Source organism: Panthera uncia, chromosome F2, assembly GCF_023721935.1.
Source record: "Panthera uncia isolate 11264 chromosome F2, Puncia_PCG_1.0, whole genome shotgun sequence".
Lineage (NCBI taxonomy): Eukaryota > Metazoa > Chordata > Mammalia > Carnivora > Felidae > Panthera > Panthera uncia.
Window position 1 is genome coordinate 64,788,038 of NC_064812.1, and position 21,385 is coordinate 64,809,422.

The 21,385-nt window shown below is 38.7% G+C and overlaps 1 protein-coding gene across 2 annotated transcripts in view; it reads left to right on the forward strand.

Annotated features, from left to right (window-relative positions):
- The first annotated feature begins 558 nt into the window (after positions 1–558).
- ARFGEF1 (ADP ribosylation factor guanine nucleotide exchange factor 1) overlaps positions 559–21,385 on the forward strand; it is a 149,298-nt gene continuing 128,471 nt past the window's right edge. The window contains exon 1 of one of the 2 annotated variants that reach the window (XM_049633640.1): positions 559–1,160. In XM_049633640.1, coding sequence (XP_049489597.1) covers positions 1,037–1,160 — 124 coding nt within the window. In that variant the 5' untranslated portion in view covers positions 559–1,036. The remainder of the gene's footprint in view (positions 1,161–21,385) is intronic. The other variant, XM_049633639.1, reaches the window with a different exon arrangement.

Below are 21,385 nucleotides of genomic sequence, written 5' to 3' on the forward strand. Positions count from 1 at the left end.
ATTGTTTTAGTTTACTCTTCCTAAGAGAAACTCCTCCTTGAGGTAGTCGGAGAGCACGGTCCTGGATAGCCGTTTCACGCATTGGTAAGGAAATTTAGAGTCGAGCGCGGCAGGTGGAAACACTGTGCGGCTGAGAATGGGCGATGCGGGTGTTTCCGCGATCCCTGGAACTGAAGGGACTGCGCTTTCACTAACAGGATCTTCAGGAAGTCGGAGAAGTGGAAGCAGCGTAGCCTGGAGTCCTTTTCACCGGGTGGGAGCAAGGGTTCCGCGGGTCCTCGGCCCCGCAGCAGAGCGGCCCCGAATTGCCAAGCGCCGCAGGACGCCCGCCACGCCCCACGCCGCCCTGCAGGCGAACGAGGGAGGCGGCGAGGCCCCGCCGGGCCACCGTAGCGCTGCGGCTCGGGCCTCTCCTCCCGCGCCGCCCTCCGCCCCCAGCCTCCCCGCGCCGCGGCAGCTCTGGGCAGGCAGCGCCGCCGCCGCCGCCGCCGCCGCTTCCTCCTCTGCAGCCGTTCGGCCGCTGCGTGACGCGTCGTTTCCTCCCAACATGGCGGCCGGGGCAGGTCGGCGGTGATGGAGGCCAGTCCGCGGCCGCGGCGGGTGCTAATCCCCACGGTAGCTAGGGCAGCCGTGCTCTCTTCGGGCTTCTGAGCTGCCGCCGCCTTGTCCCTCGGCTCCCGGCAGACGGCCGCCCGGACTGGGCTCCCTCGCCGCCCCTGGGCCGGAGGGGCGAGTGAGGGGGGTGGCCGGGAAGCGACCCCAGGCAGGAGAGCGGAGGTCCGACGGGCGCGGCCCTCTAGGGGTGGCCTCTCTAGAGGCGGTGAAGACCTCCGTGCCCCTCGCCTGCACCGCGACTGCTCCCACCTGCCCGCCCCTTCCTGATCCTGCCGCTGCCCTCCACGCCTCCTCTCCTCCACTTCCACCCCCTCTCCTTTCTCTCCTCTTCTTCCCCCTCCTCCTCCTCCTCCTCCTCCTCTTCCCCTCCAGCCGCTGGGAGCCGCGGGTCGGAAGAGCCGCCGCCTCCTTCTCTGCGTCCATGTATGAGGGGAAGAAGACGAAGAACATGTTCCTGACCCGGGCCCTGGAAAAGATTTTGGCCGACAAGGAAGTGAAGAAGGCGCATCACTCCCAGCTGCGCAAAGCGTGCGAGGTGGCGTTAGGTGAGCGGGGAGGAGGCCCGGGGCGGGGGTAGGGGCGGCCCGCGCGGCAGCCGCCGCCGGAGGTGGGGTCGTCTGGGGCTGCCCTAAGCCGGCGCCGCTGACCTCAGGGAGCCCTCGCGAAGCTCTTTGCTCCCTGGCTGGAGTTGACACTAACTCGGCTGGATGTGGGGCAGAGGCAGGGTGGAGGAGGAAGGGCAGTAAGCTAGGGTCGGGGAACAGGGCAGGGCTTGGAATCGACTTGAGAGTATGGGAAGATTTTGCTGATGGACCGTGCGGTGCGGACAGGATATCACCCTTTGTGATGAGCAGAAGATGAGCTGTTGTTTATTAGCTTGAAAATCGAGGTGGAGCTGATTTGTCAAGATTGGGCGTGGGAAGGGTTCCGTATCGTAATTTCGATAACTTTGTCGTTTGGTGTGATACTTTGGGAAGATAGGCCGAAGTTGTTCCCTTGTTGACAGTCTTGAGCAGGGGTTTGTAAGAGGTGTAGCCCATTCTGACATCTCTCCGCCTCCGCCACAAGAAAAACAGAGTGATGTTGTGTGTGACTGGACTGACCTGGAAGAACAAGACCAGAGGTTAAGGGGTGGGGGTGGCGATATAAAGGCGAGGAAGTGAAGGACCTTTAAATATGCTGGCTTTTTGACAAGAAAGGGAGGTTTTGAAATGGGGAAAATGAAAAAGACAATGACACCCACCAGCCACATGTCTGGACAGTGGCAGCTGCTCTCAAGCTTGCATTCTGATCTGTAGTTGAGACGGAGGAGATCTAGTGTACTGAAGCCCATAGCAGAGTAATTCCAAACAATACCTATAGCGAGGACAGGCAAGATGAGGAATTGTTAAAGGGAGAACACTGATCTATGGCATCCGTCAAAGATGAAATCGTTTAAGGAGAGACCAGGACATTTAACACAAAGATGAATTCCTAACACTTAGGCTTTTATTTTATAGCAGTGGAAATAGACTATATCGAATTGACAAGAAAATGAAACTTGTTAAATGGGCTTTGGAAAAAAAAGTGTTCTTGAAGGGAAAGAAATCCAGGGTAACTTAAATGTGTACTAAAGTAAAGCGTGAAGACAGCAAAGACCTTTTAATTATTAAAATATACTACTTTCTAACTTGCTACATAATCTGTATTGTTTTAACTTCTTTTCTAGATACTTTAAGGTGGTGATGTGAAAAACATTACCATAGAAATTTTCGTTAAAAATTCTTTAAATCTGTGGTATAGTGGGTTTAAGTTTAGTTTTCTGGCCCTTCGTGGATTAGAAGTTCGTCTTTTATTATTCTCGTAGCTAACGAAAGACTGTTCTAGGTATATGACAAGACATTGTATAATGTAAAAAATTGAATTTACATCTAGGTCCTGAAAGGAGTAATTATTAAATTGGGGTGGGATGAGGGAAGAAATGATTTTTAGAGTTTTTAAAGGAATTACATGTTTATAAATAATGTGCAGGTTAAAGAACTCTAGAGATTCAAACTAAACGTTTAGTTTGAGGCCAGATTTTCCATGTTAAATATATTTTTAATATACTAAATTATAAGTATTAGACTGAAGAAATGGAGTGTGTTTTATATACATATTTTTTCTTCTCCAAAATGCCAATATAAGTGAGTGGGTTGTTTTTTGTTTTTTTTCAAGTTGATTGATTTATTTTGAGAGAGAGCATGGGAGGGTCAGAGAGAGAGAGAATCCCAAGCAGGCCCCTCACTGCCAGTGCAGAGCCTGACGTGGGGCTCTAACTTATGCATTGTGAAATCATGACCTGAGCCAAAACCAGTAGTCAGACACTTAATCAACTGAGCCACCCAGGCACCCCTAAGTGAGTGTGTTTTAATGGAGAGTTCAGTGGAAGGAGAGTCTGGGATCCTGGGTTAAATCTGTTACATTGCAGTATAGTCGAGTCTTTGGGCCTTAGTTTCCTTCCTTGTAAAATTGGGATATGGAACTTAATGATTGTAAGGTTACATCCCCTCTAATATGCCATGAACGTGAACACACAGTTTTGTTAACTTGTGCATTGAATATTCTTGTCCCTCTTTTTTTTTTTAATTTTTTTTTTAACGTTTATTTATTATTGAGAGACAGACACAGAGCGTGAGCAGGGGAGAGGCAGAGAGAGGGGGAGACACAGAATCCGAAGCAGGCTCCAGGCTCTGAGCTGTCAGCACAGAGCCCGATGCGGGGCTCGAACTCAGAGACTGCTAGATATGACCTGAGCTGAAATCGGTCGCCCAACCAACTGAGCCACCCAGGCGCCCCTTCTTGTCCCTCTTGATTGGCACCTTTAGAGGGCTTATAGCTTGGTCCTTACCGTATCTAGGTATAGGAGCTACTTGGTAGTGAGTGTGCCAGCTATACTAGGAATTGTCTATTGCAGATTTTGCTGGAATATATAGTTAGCAGAAGCTTTATTATGAGGAATGTGACTACCCAGGCAGGGGCTAGGCAACACAGTACTTTCTTAAGATGTATAAGGCTTTTTCTCACATTTTCTAGGAGTTACATTTAGTCTCCTACAAAATTTAATTGAACAATCTCAAAGTAGTTAATCCCTGATGAATTTAGTTTCCTTCCAGTCATACATTTACATTATTGCCAAACATAAACAGATAGGGATAACCCATTTCATTGTTACAGAAAGTATAATGTCTTGTAGTAAGATGGTATCTTCAAATATGTATTGTCCCTGGAAACTATTATAAGTCTCCCCTTGGTCTTCATTGTTGAGAATCCAGGCCCACTTTGGTCTCTTAATCTATGTGGCCATCAAGCAGGATGGGAATGTAAACTGGAATGGACTGGTTTGGTCATCTCTGATGTAGATTAGGTTGTGAACAGGTAGGAGTTGGATGATGGAAGTATAGATGTGAGTGTTATAATCCTTCTAAATATACTGTGTATATAACTCTTCTGAATACACCTGCCTGCATCCTTTCTCTTCTCTACCCCCAAATAGTTACTGAGCACTTACTGAGGAGTTGAAGGGAGATGGGCAATAAACAGGAAAATGTATGGTATGTCAGACTTTTAATCCTTTTGTGTTTTAAAATCATTTTATTGGCATGTGAGGAGATTTCAGAGCACTGGTATTCCAAATTTGGTTACCTTTTAATATAGTGACCAGTTATGAATAGGAATTCTGTAACTAATACTGATGAAATTATATTTCATCACAGTTCTTAAGAAAACTATATTTTTTCGTTAAACGTTTTAGGACACCTTATCTAGATTAGGGGAGATTTTTATTAAAACAAAATCCATTTGCAAAGATACTATATACAGAAAATTTTTATTTTTTTCACAAGAAAAATAATGAAAACTTTAAAGGGTATGCAGATTATTTAAATTTTTTAACAAATTATCTTACATTTCAGACTTTATTTTGAAGAATGGCAAAAAAAAACAAAAACCCAGAAAAAAAACCAACAAAAAAAACCCTTCACATCTACATTGTTAAAATCACTGTGAAGCCCACAAGCCCAAGAACAGCTCCAGGTTGCCCTCTCTTGGTACCTGCCCCACTACAGCTCTCTGCAGCTAAGACCAAACTCTGCAGAGGGCTTCTAGGCTGCCCTAGCTTAGCTTGATCCATTCCTGCTCTCTAGAATCCTGAATTAAAAATAGTCTGGCCATCTGCTGGCAGATGAGACAACAGCTGAGCTATTTTTAGTTTCAAAGAATTTAGGATTGTTAGAGGATCAGACTTGAAGGTAGCATTGTTTGTCTTTCCGGGAGGGGAGGTTGCCTTTGTGCCATATTCCAATTAGGCCTCTAAGTTTCAGGAGTTTCTTTGATGTTAGGTCTATGACTAATTCAACTTCTGCTTCTAATATCAGATATCTATGAAGATATGCTGCAAATGTTAGGATGAACTAGTTCAAGGTTGGAAGTTGGCACTGATACAGAATAGGAGTGAAAAGGGTGACCAGAAGAAGGTTTTAGAGGCAAGGGGAGGCATTCAGGGACAGTCATAAGGGTGGGATCCCTTGAGATATGGGAGAATGATGGAGAAAAAAGAGGACTTGTGAGGGAAGTGATTTTTGCATCAGGGTGTGAATTTGTGTTGTTTAGCATATTCTAAAGTGATCCTACTGATTTAGTTTTTTTATTTAAGAATCTGTTACCTACCATTATAGTTACCCCCAGAAATGTAAGTAAAATATTTAGGCAAAAAATTTTGCTTCTTTCTGTACCTCCAGTCCCAGCCTTATTTTGGTTAGTGGTGTTATTAAAAAGGGATATATGGGGGGAGGGGAGATTACTTGAGTGCCATCGACCCCAATTTTATGCTTTTGGTAATTTCAATTTTTTCACCATTTATGAAAAAGTATAGTGACTTACCCCAAATAACATCCTGCAGTGAACATTTTAATTATAATTTAAATCCATTAGCAAGTCTCCTTTTAAACCTTTCTTGTCATCTAGAGTAAAAAGTGTCTTTGGTAAGTCAGGCTACCAAGATTTTTGAGATAGCTGGGGAAAAAAGTAATGAATGAAATGATTGATGCAAGATTCTGTTAAGTTTGAGTTGAAAAAAGTAAGTTTGGGTTTCAGTGCGTATACTCTTTCCATTGTGGAGATTTACAATCTACATTAACATAGTTAAGATTCTGAAAAGTCCTCTAGGAACAATATCTGCTCTATTTTGCTTATTGAAGTTTTTCCTAAGTTTATTTGACCCTTTTCAGTGTCTTTTAACACCTCTGTGAAACATTGTTCCTTGGAATTTACTTTGGAACACTATTCAAGGGAAAGAAAGGCCTTAATGACTGATAAGGTAGAGATACAATAGGGGAGATACAATAGCCCTAAGTATTGATGAGTCTGTTCTCCAGAAGAGTCTGTGTTTTTGGAAAGCAGTTCTACTGATAGTTTAGGAAGAGGAAAGGAGCAGTTGGGCAGAGTGTTTGTTATCAGATCAAAGGACTGTGAAATGGGAACTAGCCCTGTTTCCCATCCCATCTAATGGCAAGCAACTGGTTGCCATTCCTGATAATATTTAACTTGTAGAGAAACTTCTGTTGGTAATTGTTTTTTTCAAAGCAGAATAAAAATGTATTGTGAATACATTTGAAATATTGTATTCACATATTGTGAAATAATTTGGGGAAATATTTGTCGTAATATTCCTCACAAAATGGAGGTGGGGATATTGGAAAAGGGAAATACATGAAAAAGTTATTGCTGCCATTCAAAGTTAGGTATGTTCTTCATTTGGTTATTAGTTGTGCTAGCATGTGCCAAATATTCCACTGCTTTCATGGAACTTACTTTCTAGTGCATTGAGGTTAACAGTAAAGAACAAACTAATGTAGATCATCAAATTGTTATTTTCTGAAACAGTAGTTCAGAAGGGTAAAGGGAGACATGACCCAGGAGTGCAGTTTTAGATAGTGTTGTCAGGAATGGCCTTTCTATGAGGTGACATTTCAGCAGAGAAGTGACAGAGATTCAGCCTTTCAAATAACTGCATGAAATAGAAATAGAGGTAGCAGTAAGACAGGTGTATGCTTGGGATGTTCCAGGATGAAAGGAAGTTTGGCTGGGGGAGGGGGAGAAGGGGATTGGATTGGATTTTATTCTATTTGTGATGGAAGCCACTGGAGAATTTCATTAGGAGAGTGATATAGCAGATTTACATTTTAAAGGCTCACTTTGGCCCGACATGGTAGTGATTTTTGACTAGGCTGGTAAGGCAAGTGAGAATTGGCTGCATTTGGAATATATTTTAAAGGAGTCCACAGGACTTGCTGATGGGTTGGTTGTATCACAACAGTCTTGAAGCCAGAACTGTAGGATTGTTGGAGAGGGCATTCACCGTGATGGGGAACACCAGGAGAGAAATAGCCTTTGGGAAATAAGTTGTTACAGTAAAACGTTTTCATCTAACTCTTTGTATGTATTTTATAATTTTTTAATGATAGAATGTCCTGATGATATAATAGGAAACTTTCTATGAGAAAGGGCAAATTAAAATGATAGGATATTTTCAACTGAGAATGCACAAAACAATTTCAAATTTAAGTTTTTTCGGTGAGGTTTGTCCTAAAGAACGAACTTTCACGTATTTAAAAACAACTGGTCAGGGCGCCTGGGTGGCTCAGTCAGTTGAGCGACCGACTTCGGCTCAGGTCATGATCTTGTGGTTTGTGAGTTTGAGCCCCTCATCGGGCTCTCTGCTGACAGCTCAGAGCCTGGAGCCTGCTTCCGATTCTGTGTCTCCCCCTCCCTTTGCCCCTCCCCCACTCATGCTCTGTCTCTATCTCAGAAATAAACGTTTAAAAAAAAAAACAAAAAACAAAAAACACCAAAACTTGTCTAGTCCCTTTTTGGGGTAAGATCTTTGTAGATGTAATTAGTTCAAGATCTCCAGGTAAAATCATTTTGGATTTAGGGTGGCTCCTAAATCCAGTGACTGATGTCCTTATAAGTAGAGGAAGGGACAGGGAGACACCTGAAGGAAGAAGGTCATGTGAAAATGGAGGTAGAAATTGGAGCTGCGCTGCCATAAATAAGCCAAGGGATACCTGTGTCACCAGAAGCTAGGAAGAGGCAAGGAGTCTTCCCTGGAGCCTTCAGAGGTAGTATGTCTCAGACATCTGGGCTCCAGAACTATGAGCAAATTTCTGTTGTTTTTAAACAACCGAGTTTGTGGTAATTTGTTAACGTTAGCCATGGGAAACTAGTATAAGTTGCCTTTATCCTAACTTTTCAGACCCAGTTTGATTTGAGCTTCCATTTATACAGTGAAATGCAGTCTTTGGCTGATTTGTTTCAGAAGTTACAGAAATTTCTTAAGTTACCTAAATTTTATAATTACTAGAAAGTAATTATTCTGAAGCTTTAGAGTGTGTGAGTCTCTTGAAAAAGTTCTTTAAAAAAGGGTCCTGGGCCCAAGTATTTAAAGGGTTTGTGTTCTTTTAGTATTTTTGTTTTGCTTAGATTTAGACTTGGTGTGACCACATTGGTCTATGTAACCTATGTTATCTTCTCATCCAGGAAAGATTGTGAAAAACAATCTTTAAAGTATTTCATATCACAAAATTACCTCGGGCAGTACGTTTAGAAAAATCCACGTGGGGCAGTTAATATTTTTCTCTCAATTTTGAATCACTTAATCAGCTGTTTAATAATTCTTTACTTCTCTAGAACCTTGCTAAGAAATGACATAGTCAATAAAAAAATAAGCAAAATAGATACGACAGCAAATTACTTTATTCAGAGGAGAGTCCCCTTGTCTTTACTCAGTCACTTTTTTTTTTAATGTTTATTTTTGAGGGAGAGAGAGAGAGAGAGAGAGAGAGTGAGCGAGCGAGCATGAGAGGCGGAGGGGCAGAGAGAGAAGGAGACACAGAATGCGAAGCAGGCTCCAGGCTCTGAGCTGTCAGCACAGAGCCGACGTGGGGCTCGAACTCACAGAGTGCAATATCATGACTTGAGCCGAAGTCAGAGGCTTAACTGACTGAGCCACCCAGGCAGGCGCCCCTCAGTCACTTAAATTGTACATAAGTCCAATAAATTTGGCAGTTTACTCTTTTTGTTTTAAATAAACAAAACCTTATTTTCAAAAGTAAAACCGGGGGAAAAATCACCCATGACACTATTAGGTAAAGATAACCATTGCTAACTTTATAAAAAACAACTTTGTTGAGGTATAATTTACATACAACAAAATCTACCTTTTTTTTTTAAGTTAATTTATTTAATATCTATACCCAATGTGGGGCCTGAACTCAGGACCCTGAGAGCAAGAGTTGAATGCTCTTCCTACTAAGCTAGTAGCCACTTACCCCCAAATTTGCCCATTTTAAATGTAATGATTTTTACTTAAGTTCATTGAGTTGTACAGGCATAACCATAATCCAGTTTGAGGACATTTCTGTTACCCCAGTAAGATCCCTAGTGCCTATTTACAGTTAATCCTTGGTGCCACCCCCAGGTCTAGGTATCTACTCATCTACTTTCTGTGTCCAGATTTGCCTTTTCTGTGTATTTCTCATAAGTATAATCATACATATATGGTCTTTTGTGTTTGGTTTCTTTCAGTCAGCATAATGTTTTTGAGGTTCATTCATGTTGTAGCAAGTATCAGTATTTCATTTCTTTTTATTACTGAAGAGTATTCCAGAGTGTGGATGTACCACATTTGGTTATTCACCAGTTGATGGACATTTGGGTTGAATGAATAATGCTAATGGAATATTTATGTGTAAGTCTTTATGTGGACGTAAATTTTTATTTTGTATAGTTACTACCAAGGTGGAATTGCTGGGTCATATGATAAATCCGTGTTTAAATTTTTAAGAAACTAAGTTGTTTTCCAAAGTGGCTGCACCCTTTTACATCCCCATCAGCAATGTAGGAGGGTTTCTTATATCCTTGCCAGCCAAAATTATTACTTTTTTATTTTAGCCATCTTAGTTGATACGAAGTGTTATTTCTTTGAGACACTATTAACTTTTTGAGGTGTTCTTTCCAGACTTTATTCTAAATTTTTTTAAATGTTTATTTTTGAGAGAGAGAGAGAGTGACAAAAAGCAAGTGGGGGAAGGGCAGAGAGAGAGGGAGACACAGATTCTGAAGCAGGTTCTAGGCTCATGAGCTGTCAGCACAGAGCCCTGTGTTGGGCTTCGACTCACCGACCGCGAGATCCGGACCTGAGCTAAAAGTTGGATTTTTAACTGACTGAGCCACCCAGGTGCCCCTCCAGACTTTATTGTGAACACACACAAGAGGCGCACACACGCGCGCGCGCGCACACACACACACACACACACACACATGTATTCAAAAATTGAGCTACTTAATTTCTAAGGCAGCAGTAATTGTTTACTGTATGCCAAGTTGTGTGCCTATGACTTTATTGGCTTTATCTCAATTTGTCCTCCAAACAACCATATGTGCTTAGGTGCTGTTATTATCTGCATTTTACAGATGAAGAAACTGAGGTTTTATAGAGCTTGTGTTTGGTAGAATTTATAGATGAGTGCTTCTTTTTGGCCTATTGTGGCCTACCTAACCTGCACCCTTACCCACAAAACTTTGTTTACAGTTAACAAATTACAAAAAGGGAAAGAATAGCCTCCTTGGAAACAGTCACCTTTAAGAAAAGAGAAAGGGCAAAATACATAACAAACAACTAACAGCAGTACAGAAAAATATTGTTCTCAACATTTCAGTGAATCTCAAAAGTATTTTTCTACTATGTGTTAATAATGGCATCCCTGAGTCCAACTGTCCATCATACAAGAGACCATTTTATCCTGTGTTCTGCTTAAGAAGTCAGCCAGAATCATGTGTATTTCTGTGTATCTAAGATTTTAAACAACATTGTAAAGTAAGATTTTAATAATTTAAGCCATTTGGAAAATTTAACTGTCCTGTGACACTCCCAAGGATTCTGGTGATATTTTATTATACGTGAGTTCCTCATCTTTTAAAAATATTCTTACTTTTTATCTTAGTATTTTATAGCATCTTCAAATCATTTTTTTTAATTGTTTTTAACGTTTATTCATTTTAGAGAGACAGAGCGTGAGTGGGGGAGGAGCAGAGAGAGAGGGAGACACAGAATCTGAAGCAGGCTCCAGGCTCTGAGCTGTCAGCCCAGAGCTTGATGCAGCCCTTGAACTCACAGACCGCGAGGTCATGACCTGAGCTGAAGTCAGATGCTCAACCGCCTGAGCCACCCAGGCACCCCTCAAATCATTTTAAGAACTCAAGTAAAAACAAAATCTTATTAAAATGTCATCTTATAGGAAATAAGCCTTTGTCACCTAAAAATAACTGGTTGTGTATCTCAGTGGCTTTCATAAGAATATAATTATAATTATTGTGTAATTGTCATAATTTTCAGTTGTAGAGTCTCTCTTCATTATTTCATAGGCTTTTTTTTCTTTAAAGTGTATTTATTTTCAGAGAGACAGAGTGAGCAGGGGAGGGCCAAAGAGAGAAAATTCCAAGCAGGCTCTACACTGTGAGTGCAGAGCCTGATGTGGGGCTTGAACTCAGGAACTGTGAGATCACGACCTGAGCCAAAACCAAGAGCCAGATGCTTAAGTGACTGAGCCACCCACGTGTCCCCATATGCATTTTCTGAATATGTATTTTGTCTTCCTACGAAGTATTTTAATAATGCATCCTGTTTTAAAGTGTTTTTTGAGTTTGGGGACATTTACATTTAAATTTTGCTTCACAGACTTTTATACATATTTTTTATTTATCCCAGCAAAATTCATTGAGTATTGTATGTGCAGAATTATCTACAATAAACTCTGAGATTGAGCTTGCTTAATTAGAGTATGGTCATTTATGGCTCTTATACTCTGTTGTGGGTGCAAGTATATAGCTGACTGTTGAGGAAAACAAGACAAGAGTATTCATTCTCTTTAGATTTATTGGTTTTGACCTATTTTTATGTAACTATTCCTTTTCATCTTTCCTTTGCAATTTTTTTCTGTTCTAAAAATAGAAAACAAAGACCTCCCCTTTACCATCCAGATATGTATACTTTTATTTTCTATAGATTTTGACTTTTATGGTACTTATTTTCTTGAATTTATTAGGCTATAATCTGAAGTATTTATGTAATAAGTTTATTTTCTCCCTTTGAATTGATAGTCAGGTGGTAAAAAAACAATTAAGTTAAAAAGCATTTTATTACTTCTGATACCATTGATGATTCTCAATTTTTTGTAACATAGTGCCTAACATAGTATCTGATAGGATCGATTAGTCCTCATTGCCTCGTATTTATTTTTTTATAATGGTGTTTGAGTTTTTTCCCAAATTTTAAGATTTTATTTTTTGCTCTTTAATGCTTACTCTCAGCATCTTAATAACATAATGCATAGTCAGCATTTCTATCTTTTATTTTTATGTATAAGATAAAAAATGCTATAGTTGGGAAGAAATTGGTTATTTTGTTTAGTTTTTTGGATTCTCTTTGTTCCTTAAGTTTTAATTCTTACATGGTAATTGAGAATGTGTTTAGTGCATTTACAAGCCAAAGCTAATGCATAATTTCTGTATGCTTATATCTTTAAAAATTAAAATGGAACAACATGCATCTTCTATTAATGAATAGAAATAAAATGTATCTTTGATACCAGTTAATAATTAAATTAACAATCAATACTTAATAATTGAGCTTTTAAAATACCAGTGTCCAAAATAGGTATTTTATTATGATTAGAGGACAGAAGTTTAATAGTGAATACTATCTCCAGTTATTTTGCTACAGGATACATGGACAGAAAAACTTACCAGAATGTATTTTGTTTTTACAAATGCAATGATCAGTCTGAGTGTTTGTTATATGAAATGAAAGTTATTTTATTCTCTCTGTTTCACCCCAGCCCCCATTTCTATGACTATTAGAGAAGACTCGTGAATGGAAAATTAGGAGGAAAGGTACTTTTTTTTTGGCTAATATGTAGCACACACTTTCCTTAAAAAGTCAACAAATATGTCAACGTATGGTATCTTAAATGTTATATGTGATTATATATTCATTGGGTTATATTCCTTTTGAAATAGTCAAAACAAATATTTTTCAGTTTGTAATATTCCCTTACATTTCAAAAAACACACTTGATTAAGTGATTAACATGCCAAAATCTGATTTCCTTATAAAAAGGTTAGGCATTCAAATTATCATAATTATAATTCTCTTTGTTTGGTTGGTTTTTCTTGGTTTGAATGAAAATGTCTTTAGGAAAGAACAGTTTTTTTCAGTTTTACTACTAAATTAAAATTATACTTATGAATATTGAGCAGTTTTAAATTTTATATTAAACTGAGTATCCCTTGATTTTTTTTTTTTTTTTAATGCTTTCCTAAATGGTTTCTATCAATTTGGTCTCATTGAATACCACTTGTAAAAAATACAAACAAATAAGTGGCAATAAGGACTAATCAGATACCGTGTTAGGCACTATGCTAATCTAAATTGAGAATGCCTGATGGAATAAGGTGTGATAAAATGCTTTCTAAAATGTTCATTGAAGTTTTCTGTCTTTAACATTATTAAGTTATATCAACTTTGACTAATAGCAAATAAGGAGCTTTGACTGTCACTCATGCATGCCTAATGCTATTCTGTATAATTACAATCTCTCATTAGTTTGCTTGACTAAAATTTCTTAATGTAAAGCTTTTGTTGATTAAATAAATTAATGTCTCCAAACATTTTGTCTAGGATAGTCACCATTAATAATTTGGCTTTCCAGGAAGTATGTAAAAAAATAAAAATACCTTTGTGTTTGGAAATTAAATGTCAAGAATGTTTGCTTTTCTTCAGTTTTCCATGTTTATTTTTTAAACTTTTATCCTGAACTTTGCACTTAAAAAAATTACCACAATATTTAGTTCCTTTTTTTTTTTTTTTTTGGAACCACTCCTTTTATGTTCATTTGCTCCCTGATCGTCCTTATCTCTCTCCCTTCTTTTCAAACCTGAGAATCTTATCAGCACTGATATATGAATCCATTCTTGATTCACAAAGACATATTCGAAAGCAGTTGAGACAATTAAAAAATCATCAGAAAGTAACTAGACACCTGGTTAATATCCCTTGATGTGACCTCCCAAATGACCACTAAATTGTAGAAATGGAGGAAAGTTCACTACATTATGGAAAACCAGATTAATGGCAATCTGTTACTAGATCTGGGAGGAATGAGAAGAAGCTAAAAGGATGAGAGATATCCTAGGTATCTAAAACTGTCTGACATAGGGATAATTCTTTTTTTTCCTTAATGAAAAAAGTTAATTTGAAATTGCACACAAAGTAATAATCAGCGACGTATGGAAATGTCTGTACTAGAAAACACCTGTGCATGCAAACTGCCATATTCCAGGAAGAAAAAAATTCTTTACATTGAGATTCTTACAAGTCTAAATCTATAGATATGATTTAAAATTCAGAATAGGGGCACCTGGGTGGCTCAGTTGGTTAAGTGGTTAAGTGTCTGACTCTTGATTTCAGCCCAGGTCATGATCTCCTCAGTTTGCGAGTTCAAGCCCCGTATAAGAGCCTGCTGGGGATCCTCTCTCCTCTCTCTGCTGCTCGCTTGCGTGCGCTGTTGTGCGCTCGCTCTCTCTCTCTCTCTCTCTCTCTCAAAAGTAAACATTTAAAAAAAAATAAAATTCAGGATAAAAAGAATCCCATGAATATTGAGGCAGAGAAAATAAGCTTCCAAAGAAGGAATTGTTACGATTTAGTTTACGATTGCAAGGAAGGGTTTTACCCTATGTAAACTTAAGTAACAGGAATTTGCTGAAAATGATAGAACAGTAATAACAACTCTGCTAATAAACTCAAATATACTATTTGTATTTTTTTTTAAATCTATGTCTTATTCTGCTGCTCTTTCTGTTTTGTTCCTTTCCTTCCTCTCCTTTCCCTGTCTCCTTCATCTGTCCACTCCTTTCTCTCATTCCCTTTACTTCAAATAATATATTTATCATTTGCTTTATTTCAAATAACATCAAAACAATTGTTAGAAAATAATCAGACATGTTGTGAAGATAGCTGTACAAATTTATTCATCATTGTACTCTTTATAATTACTAAAAGTTGGTTAAATGAAAATGGTATGTCCATGCATTGGAATACTACAAAGCATAGTGACATGCTGGAAATGCATTCATTGATAAGAAAAGATGGAGTGGAAATATATAAAAGATCTATAAGTGTTATATAATAGTATTTACCTTTGAGCAAATATGTATTCCTAAGTACATAGAAAAAGTGTTGCAAATACAAGGAAATCTTGACAAATACATTGAGAGGTATGTTTCATTGTCTTGTTTTGCAGAACTACAATGTAATGTCTATAAGGTTGTTAGACAAATATGTCATTAAAGATTCCATATGCTTCTTTTTTTTTAAATATTTATTTCTGAGACAGAGAGCATGAGTGGGGGAGGGGCAGAGAGAGAGGGAGACACAGAATCAGAAGCAGGTTCCAGGCTCTAAGCTGTCTGCACAGAGCCCGACGTAGGGCTCGAATTCACAAACCATGAGATCATGACCTGAGCCAAAGTCATTACCTCAACTGACTGGGCCACCCAGGCGCCCCAAGACTCCATATGCTTCTAAGGAACTTTTATATGAGACAGAAATACTTGTTTTCCTCCCCAAGCCTGTGGAGTTTAAATGTAGAGTTAGGAGGAAAAAGAAAAAAAAAAAAAAAAGCCACAAAGGTAAGCAGTGGCCTTCATATTGAAGTAGAAAATAAAACCAAGAAAAGAAGGTGGAAGTCCTCAAAGCTAGCCGATTGAATGATAGTCACATTTATTTACTACCAAGTGTTCCTTGTAGCAAACACAGAGACAATTTAAATGTGTTTTTGGTATTGCTTAGAGGACACCTAATTATCAATTAAAAATTGTACTCCGGGCTTCATCACTCATTAGCTTGTGATAATAGGAAAGAACTTTTGTTTTTCAGGTAATACCATCATGCTCTCAAATGAAGGGAGAATAACTGATTTCAGTCAGACTTTTGACTAGGAAATACTTACAATTTATACCTGTAGTTATCTAAATATCATGTAAGAATTAAAAAGTCTGTCTGACAAAACACCATTGGTTGCTATATGTCTTCCAAAATACAAAGGAAGCCTTAGTTTTCACCTCAAATAAATCCTAAGCCAGGAAAATTATACAGGTTTTAAAAGCTCTTCTTTCCATGAATGTATCTATTGTGGCTTTCTCAACACATTTAGAAAAGGTATGAAAAATTGAAGAATAGAGGTTTCTTGAGGTCTGCCGAAAGTCCATTAGTGTTAACTGGTTTAGAATTAGTCTTGCAGATTCTTGGGTCTACGTCTTTTCTGGAGTTAGATATCAAGTTCTTTTCAATTACAGTTGACCTTTGGACAGGGTGGGAATTGGGGGCATTGACCCCTGAACAGTCAAAAATCCTCATGTAACTTCTGACTTTACTAATACTTGACTAATAGCTTACTGTTGGCTGGAAGCCTTACTGATAAACAGTTGATTAATACTTATTTTGTGTGTAAAATGTACCATATACTGGATTCTTACAATAAAGTCAGTTAGAAAAAGAAAATGTTGAGAAATTCATCAGAGAAACGTTTAAAGTACTATACTTACATTTATTGAAAAAAATCTGCCTCTAGGAGGTCCAAGGGCCATGGGGTGGGTCTGGCCGCCTGGAGTTGGCAGTGTACCAGAACCTGGTGTCCTTGACTCAGCAGAGGCAGCCACTAGGCTGCTCTCAGGCAGCAGTACTGGCCTGGAGGCTCACTACAGTGGTGGCAGCTCCATCTGCCTGGAGGTCTATCATCAGCCTGTGATCTTTGGTGGATAAAGCCACACTTGAATGTGCCCTCTGCAAGGTTGGGGGTGGGGCAAGGCTGGCCAGCCTGGGAGGGGCCCCAAGGGTTCCAGGTATTCTGATACTACAGCCTTGCTAGGGTGCTGGGAGAAGAAGGGGTCCCTGCACAACTTCCACCTTGCCCTCTAGGTGTATTCCTCTGCTTCAGCATAGCCTCCTGTCCACCAGCCTTGGGTTATTCATTTGTTATTCATTGTTGGTGCTGTCCTTAGATTTCTGGAGAATGCTTTCTTGGCTTCATCATCGACCTGAGTTTTGCCCATTGAGAGAATGAGAGGTTTGACTGAACTCACAGCCCTGCCTGGTCCTGGGCCACAGGGATGGAGCTGCTGACCATCTAGGCAGGCCTCTTTTTGGTACTTAGAGGACCAAAGGCATGACCTGTGTGCCAGTTGCCTTCCATTCACTTGTGTGGAGAATGGGGTGGGCAGTTGGGAATAAATGCCTTGTGGCTTTTGTTGTCACTTCTCAACAAAAGAAAATAAAACCAGTGTAAGTGGGTTTGGGCAGATTAAATCCCTGTTGTTCAAGAATCAACTATACACAGAACCTGTCATTAAGTATTTTCCTGTATATTTCAGTTGAGTCACAAAATAACAGTGTGAGTTATAGATGTTGGTATTCTTCTATGTTGATAAATCCTTGCCTGAAATCAGTGACCCAAAATTTGTGCTCATTCTATTGTACTGTGATTACAACTTGGTTTAGTCTTGATGTGGTGAACCTCTGTGTTCCTTCCCTTCCTCACCCACTGGGAAATTTCTCCTTGAAAATCTTTTCTCTTATTATACCAATTCAGTATTTATTTGCATTTAAAATTACCTCTTTTCAAATGCAGATAATCTTAGGGAATATTAAACATATTAGTTATTCATTTGTTGGTGCTGTCCTTAGATTTCTGGAGAATTCTTTCTTGGCTTCATCATCGACCTGAGTTTTGCCCATTGAGAGAATGAGAGATTTGACTGGAAAAAGAGAGAGAATGGATTAGTTTTGGAACATGGGACGTTACAGAACTGGGACAGGCCTGAAACGAGCTTCTTTACATAACCTAAGGATACCATGAGGTTGTGAGTAAGAAAGAATAGGTAGAAAGGTACAGAATGATGAAATGGGAAAGTATTAAAAACAAGTTGCTATACTTTGCTGCGTGTAGGAACAATGTATACTATTTAAAATGTATAAGCACTTATTTGAATTTGTTGGCCATAGTTTGTTTTGTGTGTTTGGGAGTAATGCTAATTATTAGCTATTTTCTGTTACAAAAGCAAATTAGTGGATTTTGCCTCTGTATGGCTATTTGGGATAACCTAATGTTTTATATATTAAATTTTGTTATTTTGAACTCTTGATTTTACCACAGGGTTAAAGCCAATATAAAGATTTTTTAAACCACATTAATAAACATTTACTGGACACTTTCAATGTGTCTTATAATTTTATTAGATTCTGTGGCTCCTAGAGATCATTTATGGCCTCTGTCTTCAAGTAGCTTATAGTGTTCTTGGGGGAAATGGATTGCAATAATAATATATCTTACAAGTGATAGGTACTATTGTACACATACATGAAATTGTTGGAAACCCAAAGGAAGAATTGATCAGTTCTTTCCAAGAGTCGTGGTTGTGTGGGAGCATGGATCAGGTATAGCTTTATAATGTAATCTCCCTTAGATCTCAGGCTTGGAAGATCACTAGATGACTATACTGTGAAAGTCATACATGTTATGAGTTAGTATGGCTGTCCCTTGGGAAATGCAGGAAGTTTGGTGTGAGTGTAGGGTGTAGTTTGATAGAGTCGATAAGGAGAGAAGGTCTGGACAAGACCACAGGGGCCAGAAGACCTTTTATACTATGCTAAGGAGTTTAGACTTTTTCTTATAGACTGTAGAGTGCCAAGCAAAGGAGTGAAATGATGTTGCAGTTCAGAAAGATCATTGTTGACATTATGAAAAATAAATTGCTGGGGTTCAGAACTGTAGGCATAAGACCATTATATTAATGGATCTTGGTGTAGCCCAGATTTGAAGAAACAGGGGCTTGAACTTGAGGCCTATATGGAGAGCTTCGATCTCAACAAATTAGCAGGACTTAATAACTGGGTGTGAGAAATGAGGGAAAGGAAGGCATTTAGGATGATTGAGGTTTCTAACGTGATTTGGGCTCTTGGATCCATTTACCAAGAAAATGACCACATTTAAGAGACAGAATTGAGGAAGAATATGGATTCAGTTATACATTGATTTTGAGATACATTTGGGACATCTAAATAAGGCTGCCTAGTTAACAGTTGTTAATAACAAAACAAGAGCTAAGGAGAGAGCCAGCTGACCTGTGTATAAAAGTTTAGGTGTTACTCAGTATATAGTTAGCTGCTTAGGTCCTTTTGGAGAAAAGGAGATGTGTATTAAGTTGCCTAGTAAATTTACTCTCATTTTTGTATTCAAGAAACATTTGTTAGGGACCTATTCCAGATTTTAGGCTAAGCCTGAGGAAGAGAAAGCTCTAAAGGATGGCCTTTGCTGTTAAGGAGCAAATTGAAGGAAGTGGACGCACAAAATGATTTCAGTAAAATAAGGTAGCTATTGATAGCGATAACCAGAGAGGCTATGGAGATAGAGAAGTGGTGTAATTATTTTAGCCTGGAAATGCAGGCGAAGCCTTCTTAGAGATGACAGATGTTTATTCTAGAATGAATTTATGTTAGCCAGGAAAGAAGGGTGGGGAAAAGTATTCTTGGGAAGGAGGAGTATCATAACTAAGGCATGAGCAGCTGAAAAAAACACGAAGTTTGGGAGAGAGTTACCTAGAAGATGGGCATTTTAAGAGTCTTAAGTGTGAGGCAATAATGGTAGGAGATGAGGCTCGTGGACAGTATTATATAGGTGATGGTGAGCATGGACAGAAAACTGCTGGAAGTGACATAAAATATGTAACCAAATTGGTCTTAAAAGGTACTTGCCAGGCAAATTCATGGTGGGGGTGGAATTCCAGGCAGAGGATGTAGTTTGAGCAAAAAGCCTAGCTAGAGGTGTGAAATAGCAGGTCACTTCAGGGGATTTAAGTGTTTTTTTTTAATATTGGAGTGTGGGATGCAAGAAAGGGTGTGCAGAGAGAGGAGAGTGGTTGACAGGGACCAAGTCTTGGAGGGTCTTGTGCTGAAGAGCTTGAAATTTATCCTGTCAGAGGTCACTTTGGTGCTAATGTAGTAGGGCTCAAGAATGGAGATGTGGAATCAGTAGGCCTCATGAGAGAGAAAAGCCTGACCTAAAGATGTAGCAGAAGGAATGGAGAAATCAAATTTAAGGAATTACAGCTGTTCTCATCCTTGGCTGTTCACCAAGAGCACTGATGGAATATTAAAAATGCAACCAGCTGTATCACATTACTGGAGATCCTCTTTTGCCGAGCCTGGGCATGGGCCCGAACATCTTATTTTGCTTTTTAATTTTATATTTTACATTAATACAAGTAAACAGTCACTACTGTGTTCTGTCTCTATAGTTTTGTCTTTTTGAGGATGTAACATACATCAAATCATATAGTATGTAAGCTTTGAGTTTGGGTTTTTTCATTCAGCATGTCTTTAAGATTCATCGAAATTGCTGCTTGTATTAATAGTCTGTTCCTTTTTATTGCTGAGTAATAGTTCATTGTATGCATGTAATACAGTTTCTGTATCACCCATTGAAGGAGGACATTTGAGTTGTTTCCAGTTTTTGTTAGTATGACTAGAGCTGCTATAAACATTTGGGTATAGATTTTTTATTTGAACATAAGTTTTCATTTCTCTAGGGTAGGTACCCAGGAGTGGGACTGCTGGGTCATATGGTAAGTATATGTTTAACTTTATAAGAAACCTCCAAACTGTTTTCCCAAGTGGCTGTACCATTTCGCATTTCCATCATCAGTGTTGAAGAGTTCCAGTTGCTCCACATCCTCACCAACTCTTGTTGGTGTCATATTTTAACTATTTTTAAACTATTTTAAGAGGTGTATAGTGGTATCTCATTGTGGTTCTCATTTGCATTTTCTTAATGGCTGTTGATGTTGAACATTTTTTCATGTATTTGTCATGTTATATCTTTTTGGTGAAGTATCTTAAGTCTTTTGCTCATTTTAAAACTCCTTGAGTTTTAAGAGTTTTTAGTTATATATATATTCTGTATATTTAAAAATACATATATATATATATATACTCACATAAGTCCATTGTCAGATAAGTGATTGGCAAATAACTTCTATAGCCTACTTTTTAATTTTCTAAACAGTGCCTTTTACAAAAGAGAAGGTTTTAATATTCCTTAAGTCCAATTTATTAGTTTTTTTGAATGTCTTATTGATCCAACTTGGTTTATAGAAAAGATTATCCTTTCTCCATTGAATTGTCTTTGCACCTTTGTCAAAATCAATTGGCTATATTTCTGTGGCTCTATGTCTGGATTCTCTAATCTGTGTATTGGTCTCTGTGTCTATCCCTTCTCTCGTATCACATTATTTTGGTTATTATAACTTTAAGTTTTGAAGTTGGAGATTTTATTTTCGCCTATTTTATTTTTTACCAGAATTCTTTTCTCTATTCTAGTTACATTGATTTTCCTTGTAAATTTTAGAACCCCATTATCTATATACAGAAAATTTTGCTGGGATTGTGATTGGCAGTAGGTTAATCTGTAGATCAGTTTGGGGAGAATTGACATCTTTATTATTTTGAGACTTCCAATCCATGACCGTGATAGGTCTCTCCTATTATTTAATTCTTTGATTTCATTCATATTTTGCTCGGTTTATACTTAAGAATTTCATTTTGGGGCGAGCTATTATAAATAATACTATTTTTAAAGTT